The following is a 7695-nucleotide window of genomic DNA, read 5'->3' as shown; positions in this document are numbered from 1 at the left end:
CCGAGAAGAACTCCGGCAATCCTTTCTTCTTGTTCAAACAACTCGCAGAAAAATTTTGGAAAAATCTCTCTAAACTCTTAATAATCTCTCAAAATCCCGTGATAAAGACCTAAAGGGAGGGGAAGGGGGGTTTTATAGAGGAGGAATCCATTTTTTACTCGGATTCCCCTCTCCTTTTCACGGTGGGAAGAAGACTCTCAACGGGAGTCTTCTTCCTCCCGATATCCTCTGTTTTCTCTTTTTTTTTTTTTTTTATCTGGGTTGTTACATGCAAATCAACTTGTTTAGGGATCTATAAATTATACCTTTTGTTGTTGTTTCCCCCGAACTTTTATGTAATAGTTAATTCCTATCCAGGTCCTTGGCATGATGGAATGCTCCTTTTGGCTCTGTTTGCAAACCCATATTTAGACTCTGTTTCTTTTACTCTAATATAAACTCCAATCCACTTTACCAAAAAAAAAAAAAAAAAAAGGCCAAGACTAATTTGAGAGGTACAAAAAAACAGATTTCAAGTAACTGATGCTAATCAAATAAACAAAGCCAAAAAAAATAGATTTCATTCACAAAGCCCCAAGAAAGGAAAACAAAATCGAATCTATCAGCGAAAAATTGCAGGAACTAATGATAATCTTCGATGTAAGGATTAATCAAGCTTCAAATAAAACATTAAAGTGAAGAAAATGATCCAAAAAATTTACCAAAAAAATTAGGAAAAAAAGATACTTGGATCGAAATAGAGAAGAGAAGAGAGAGGGAATGAACGGATTCCGACGACCAGAGTGGATTAGGGCTAGGATAGGATGAGTTCTGACCACTAGAGAGTAGGAAGGGGAAGAATGGAGCATTAGGATTGTTGGAGATATCAAGAATTAAGAGCTAAAGAGCTCACCTCCTGGTAGCATGATTGATGAGGAAATAGGACACCATCTGATCAGCCAAGAGCAAGAGGAAGAGCAACAAAAAGAGGAAGAGGAAGAGGAAATGGATGCTTACTGGGTCGAAACATTTTCACTTTTCGTTGGCATGCTTTTGAATTTTAAACAGGCCACCCCTAGATATATCCGCCCCTAGATTATCTAACCCGATCCGACGCGATCCAAAAATTAAACGAGTTAAACAGTTCAAATACCTAAAATCTGAATCCAATCCAAATAACAAATGAGTTAAAAATATCAATCTGTTTACGATCTAAACCCGTTTAATCCAAATCCAAACCTATTTATGACAGATTGAATGTGAATCGAATTGATGGATCCAATCATATTTTGCCACCTCTATAAAAAAATAAAAATTTAAAAAATATATATATTTTTAACACCTTTGAAGCCTTAACAATCACAAATACAAGGGTACTAATGAGAGAAATCAAACAGGATCTTTCTTTTGCCACACAAATTGGGGACAAAAAATGTAGCTAGGCAACTTTAGATAGGATACACAACCTTAATGATAATGAACAATTCATCGTTCCCGGGACGTACCCTTGCTAACTAGTCATCTTAAGTTCCATCGTGCTAACTTTCAGATAGATAATATTAATTAAATGAACAAAATTGACAGCCAAAGATACCATAATTTTAGATTGGAAAAGCTTTTATGCAAGTTAACTGTACACAAACAAATAGTTGCACCAAAAACACGGCTGTCCAATACAAATCTCATGTTCTTACAAAAAAAAAAAAAGGAAAAGGAAAATGGAATGCACTCCACCATGCCAATTTACAGTGACCTTCAGTTTGGGACACCCATGATTCCTGTCCTCCTATCCTGATCAGTTTAGTATCAAGGACACATGGTAATGGAGCTTCGACAAACTGCAATTTGAGAAGCTCAGCTCAAGGCCCCTGACACTTGAGTAAATAAAATTGAAGATAACCGCTACCATCACAAACAAACATCATCTTCTGCAAGTGGGATCTATCGAGCCCCAGACAACTACTTTGAAAGACTGCAAACTGCTGAAGTTTAAATAGACAATGACTTGTGGCTGATCAGAGCATGGACAACCACACCATTATATGCAGCAGAGAACTGCTCTAAAGGCATGTCTTAATGATCACTCTTCCCCTTTGAGAAAAATCTGCTGAAACCACGTCCATGTTTCTCAGGCATGGTATTAGGCAAGGAAATAGAGGATGATGATCTGGATGACCTGTGCTTTTGGCGCTTCGAGCTGACAGGTGATCTAGGAAATGAGCTTGCTTCAGTGTCTGATGGGCTCATGTGAGAGTTGTATCCATCCAAGGGAGACTCGCTCCCAGTTCTGTGTGTCATATAAACAGAAGCATTTTCCATCTCAGAGTGACCAGGGTTAAAGCCGATCGGACCTGGTTCATTTTCCAAAAAGAAGTCGCTCATTGGATATCTATTGTTTGGATAGGAACTCAAAGATTCTGCTGGCGGACGCATCGCTTGCAATTGCCTGCCAAGAAGAAGTATGGTCTCCTGACACTCTGCAAGCTTCTCTGCTGCTGCTGCTATCTCCTCCTGTTATGATACATATAGAAAATTTAGTGCAAAATTGAAGGATGTTCATATTTTCCTTCTAGATATAATGCAAATAGTTAATAGTTTACTAATAAAGACGCGTACACAGGAGAAAATTTCAAACACTACTGGTATCCATGACTGGGCAGATACAAGTCCCACTATATAATACAAAGCAAATGAAAAGTAGGCAGTCTATTCTTGAACTGGATGATTTATTTTTAATTAACTGCATGTACAGACTTTCAAAGTAAGATGGCAATCTCGAAATAACAAAATTCTGATTGAGACGGACTGACGTCCCTCCTTTTCTCTTCAAAGATATTCACATGCATTTTAAGAACTTGGATGGGATGTTTTTCTAGTGACGCATTATGATAGGGTGGTACTTGCTAAATCCCTTTCTTTCGAAACTCTAAGTCACAACAGGTCCTATCACAGAAAGGATTAAAAAAAAGGTTAGCACTCATAGATTTTTAAATGGAAAAGAAATAGCACAAGACATATAGAACCATGGAAACCTGAAAGAATATGTGGATATAATATAACCAAGATGCTAAGTAGGCAAAGCCCTGAGAAAAGGTGTAAGCAGCCTTCTCCATGAAATTGTACGCTTCACCTACATGAGCTATGTTTTGTCGCTGTCAATCAGGGTAGTGTGGTGACAGACCAAGTTAGTTCGCTCAGTGCAGCAAGAAATGCTAATAATGGTTGGAAGCGTCAATGTAGATGAGTCATGCTAAGACTCTAGTTCACTTTGCTCAAGCTAGAAGTCCCGAAAGTTAAGAGCAAGCTCAATTCTTTTGGGTTTCTTCTTAGCACAAGCTCCACTAGCTTTTTTAGGCATTTTACAGGTTCCAACTCTCTCGGCTTTACTATGATCCAAATACCAGTTAAGCTTGCTTCAATATCTTAAATTCCACAGCCTGTGACGTCTTGTTATAGAAATATCTGAAATGGTAATGGCTTGACTTCAAAAAATTTCTGTAACAAACCTAATGTTTTTGATGTAATACAAAATCAATCAAGCTTGAATAAGTGAAGCACACCTAGCTTTAACTGTAGCTTATTTTATTTGAGACTTCTAGAAGTTTAGGACCTGGCTCTGAAGATGAATACATGAGCTCAAACTCAGATTATAACAAACAAATCTTACGGAAAAGCCAAGATATACCTGCTCATGGAAACACTTGAGGCAGGATCACGTGTGCTAACTACATGACAATTGCGTACCAAAGGCTCTAAATTTAGGGAATGATCAAGGTATCTTCAGAAGTTTGACAAGTTTGTGAAGATAGCTAGCGGTGAAACAGGGCAGCTGCCAAAATCAAGCAGCAGCAAGGTAGATTGGAAGGTAATGGCCAACAAAGGGATGCAGTAGACAAACATGTTGGGATCTATAAGCAAGCAAACTCACCTAAGATGAACAAGCCTTTTTACATTACAGACATGGAAAGAAATGTAGCCACATCTTATAGAAAGAGATGAATTGATTTGGAAAAACCATGGGCTAGAATCCAATTATAGCAAACCAAAGTAACAATTTCAGAAGCAGAAGAACATTTAGACCTTGGAGAAGAGGCTTGTCAAATATTAGGTGCATGTATACTAAGAAAACAAATTGCTAACCTCCATTATTAGTTACCAGATTACCAATTTGGTGAGTTTAGAAGAATTGACTACCAGAGTATGATCGCCAAGTGTGAAGACAGACAACACGTACAATGATGAACAGAAATCTCAACCGAAATATTTAACCCAGAAAAAACAAAAACAACTTAAACAGAATATAGAAATGAAAACAGGATATACATGATGAAAGGAATCACAAAATCGACTGAGTTAAGAGCAAAAAAAAAAAATCACGAGGAACTTTAGCAAGCACTGAATTAGAAGAAATTGTTGACATGGCAAAAGATGAAAATAAAAGAAAACAAAATGAATATATTGCAGAAGTCAAGGATGCCAACTCAAAGTCACAGGTTGGACAAACCCAATGAAGATCAGGATGGCAAGAAACACCATGAGCCCAATAAAAGATACAGAACTTGTCAAAAGAAATGTAGTCCACAACAATTAGATTGCTGGACAAAGACATAAATGAGCATATCTATCTTCTAGAAAGTGGGCAGAACCAATTCTATATGTGCTTATGGATGCATGCATGTACAAATGCATAATAAGTGTGCCTCCAGGTGGCTGGGTTGGTGCAATGCCTGCTTGGTTGTATGGGGTGTTTTATCATTTGTTCAAGGAAAAAATATATTTTCCATTTCTAAACTGAGGATATTGCTTTATTAGTTATTACTCAAATTTGGCTGGATTTATGTTTAAATTGTCTTCTCATGTCCACACAACAATATAGACTTAAATACTTACACATGTGGATTTATGTTTTGCTATCAAATCAGAAAGAACTTCATTGCAAAGCGCAACTTGAAAGATCTCATCAATGCCTTATGCTCAGTATAGAACATTATCTTTATGAAGAAATGTAAACTCAAATAACTTAAAATGGTCGCAGGGTGCACTATTCAATAAGATGAGGCTTCCCTGATGATGTGAAGATTTATACAAGGTTCTCGAGGAAGATTGAAATAATGAGTGAATGTATCACTGGAAAAGCTTGATACTAGAGATGAGGATGTGGAATTTGCATCAAATTTTATATCTGCTCAACCATGACCAAGGGCAATACAACTTTTGGGATTAGTTTCCCATGTTGGAAACATTTGGATAATCCAATTAAACTGTTTAGGTTCCTCAACTTAGAAATTAGATTTCCTTGATACAGCATGATTAATTATTGAAGGAAGCTTGAAAATAAAATATTAAATGGAATCATATGCTTGTAGCATCAAAGAATCCAAAAGCTATAAAATATGCATTAAAAGATGAGAGGATAAACAGAACCCAGTTTCTTCTGGAATTAAATCAAAGAAAATGGAATTAAAAGAACTAAAATAAGCATTAAAATAAGCTTGGAAATAAACTGTAGAACAAGCATTAAAATAAGCCAAACAGAATTCAGCAACTAATGCAAAATAGTCTGTCTAGTGGTTACTACCTGAGATGTAGTCTAAGATCAGGAATGAATATGACAAGATCATGGAATGTGAGAAATTCTACCAGAAGACATCTAGAGCTCACTGGCGAGACCACAAGAACAAAAACTCCTAATAAATGTATGCTCAGAAAGAAAAAAAGAAAAAAAAAAAAAAAAGAACAGAGAGCCAGGAACAAGAGAGTGATAAAAGACATCTGCTAGGAACATATTTGATTTTATCATGATCTTTTCTGGAATGGAACGAAGAGCCTAGAGGTATTAAGTTAAGGGGTAGCTATCTCATGAAGCTAGTACATGGATGCCTTTGGAACTGGAAGAGGTAGAAAGCATTAATTGTGAAATGAAATCTAGTAAAGCTCCTAGACTAGATGGTCTCAGTGCCCTATTAATCCAGAAAACATTGAAAACTGAGCAAGGTTAAGGTCTATGAATGATATAGAGCTATTGATTTAACATTTTGATCCCTAAGGAGGTTAAGCATATCATTTTGACACAACCTCCTGAAACAAAATGCATTACTAACATGAGACATTCCCCTCTATAAGGTAATACCTTAAAAAACCTCCCTCTTGCAAGTGGATAACAGGGAAGCTTATCTTTTGCCAACCATCTTCTTTCACAAAGGCAGTGAGTAAATATGGTGAATATCTTATTAGCAAAAGAATGGCAAAGGACAGAGAAAGTAAATGATGGTGGATGTCTATGATACAGAAAGTAGAATTTGTGAATAATTTGAGTGGTATGGACTTTGGTCAAGCTTGGATTATGTGAAAGAACTTTCTGAATCTCCAACTTGGTGAACCTTGTGGATTCTTTAAAACAAATTGAGTTGTGAGGCAAGGTGACCCACCATCTCCTTTGTAATTTAGAACTTGCTACGCCACCTCATTGATGGACAAAGTAGTTGCCAGGGAAGATAGTAAAGTGTGCATATTTAGGTCAAAGGCGCAATAAGCTATCTAATATTTGATGATGTACTGTTGGTCTTCATCGACGGTGACTCCAATTTGTGGAAATTTGAGGAATGCTTTGAATAAGTATTTGCTAAGTTGTCAATAGTTTATAATTATATTTGTAATGAGAAACTTACTATCCTGCATAATTCAGCAAATTTGATCTGAGAAGGCATGTGGAGGGTCCATAAAATGCTTGCAAATCTTCTTTACTTGAATAGAGTTGAAAAACATAAGCAACATCATTTGAACAAAAAAATGCTCAATTACAATGGGAGAAAACACTAACAGCTTTTAATCCTGCAAATTACTTTAGCTGAAAATTCTTACTGCTACACATATTTGGAGTTTATCCTCCTAACCTGTTTAGATTTAATATCTGTGTCAGCACCAGAGCACATTGAACTCTTCTCAATCCTTCAATCAAATAAGACACATACAAGGATATCAGAAGAAAGTCACAATTAGCAGGACATAAAAATAATTACAAAATAGAAAGAAAGCAAAAAGGAAACAAAAGTCACCATCTTATCTGATGAGACGAAAAGATAAATTTTTGAGAAGGGTAATTTTAATATGAACCTTTCAATCTGCTCTTGAAGATCTTTGTATTTCGCTAAATCATCCTGATGGCTGCACCTTTCTTCTTGAAGCTCATTGTCCAAAATTTCTGCTTTTGTATGCAGCAGGACTACTTCAGCCTCTAATTCTTGTGTCCGTGATTCCAATGTCTTATAGGACTCTGCCATACATTTCAATTGTGTCTCAGACAAGCTGTTTGATTTCTGACTGGCAGTCAATAGTGATTTAAGCTCTGCCAGGTTTTCCTCCATTTCAACCAGCCGATGCTTTGTACGTTCCAGCATTTCATTACATCTAGCCAATTCCATCTCCATTTTCTCTTTCTCCAATTTCAGGCATTTAAATTCCTCCAGGGAGCACATCTTCAATGTGGCCTTTACTTCAAAGTCATGGCTAATGGGCCCTTCAATCTCAGGATCAGACAAAGAATGAGGTACAAGCGAACACACTCTTGAGAAATTCTCTTTTGTCGATGCATGCTGAACCACTTTATTTTCTAGTAAAGTTACCTTGTCTATGCAATCAGAGCTATTGCTTTCTCCTTCATTGCACTGTTTGCCTGACATGTTAAAACTCATCTCACTGGTTTCACACAAAATGTGG

The 7695-nt window shown here is 36.7% G+C and overlaps 1 protein-coding gene across 1 annotated transcript in view; it reads right to left on the bottom strand.

The window, feature by feature from the left end:
- Positions 1-1563: 1563 nt before the first annotated feature.
- The window catches only part of LOC105035115 (filament-like plant protein 4), a 21761-nt gene continuing 15629 nt past the window's right edge, over positions 1564-7695 (bottom strand). Inside the window, 3 exon segments of the mRNA XM_073246008.1 lie at positions 1564-2490; positions 6873-6927; positions 7093-7601. Coding sequence (XP_073102109.1) covers positions 2053-2490; positions 6873-6927; positions 7093-7601 — 1002 coding nt within the window. The 3' untranslated portion in view covers positions 1564-2052.

Source organism: Elaeis guineensis, chromosome 11 (genome assembly GCF_000442705.2).
Source record: "Elaeis guineensis isolate ETL-2024a chromosome 11, EG11, whole genome shotgun sequence".
In the NCBI taxonomy this organism is placed as follows: domain Eukaryota; kingdom Viridiplantae; phylum Streptophyta; class Magnoliopsida; order Arecales; family Arecaceae; genus Elaeis; species Elaeis guineensis.
This window is presented reverse-complemented; position numbering and strand designations above follow the sequence as displayed.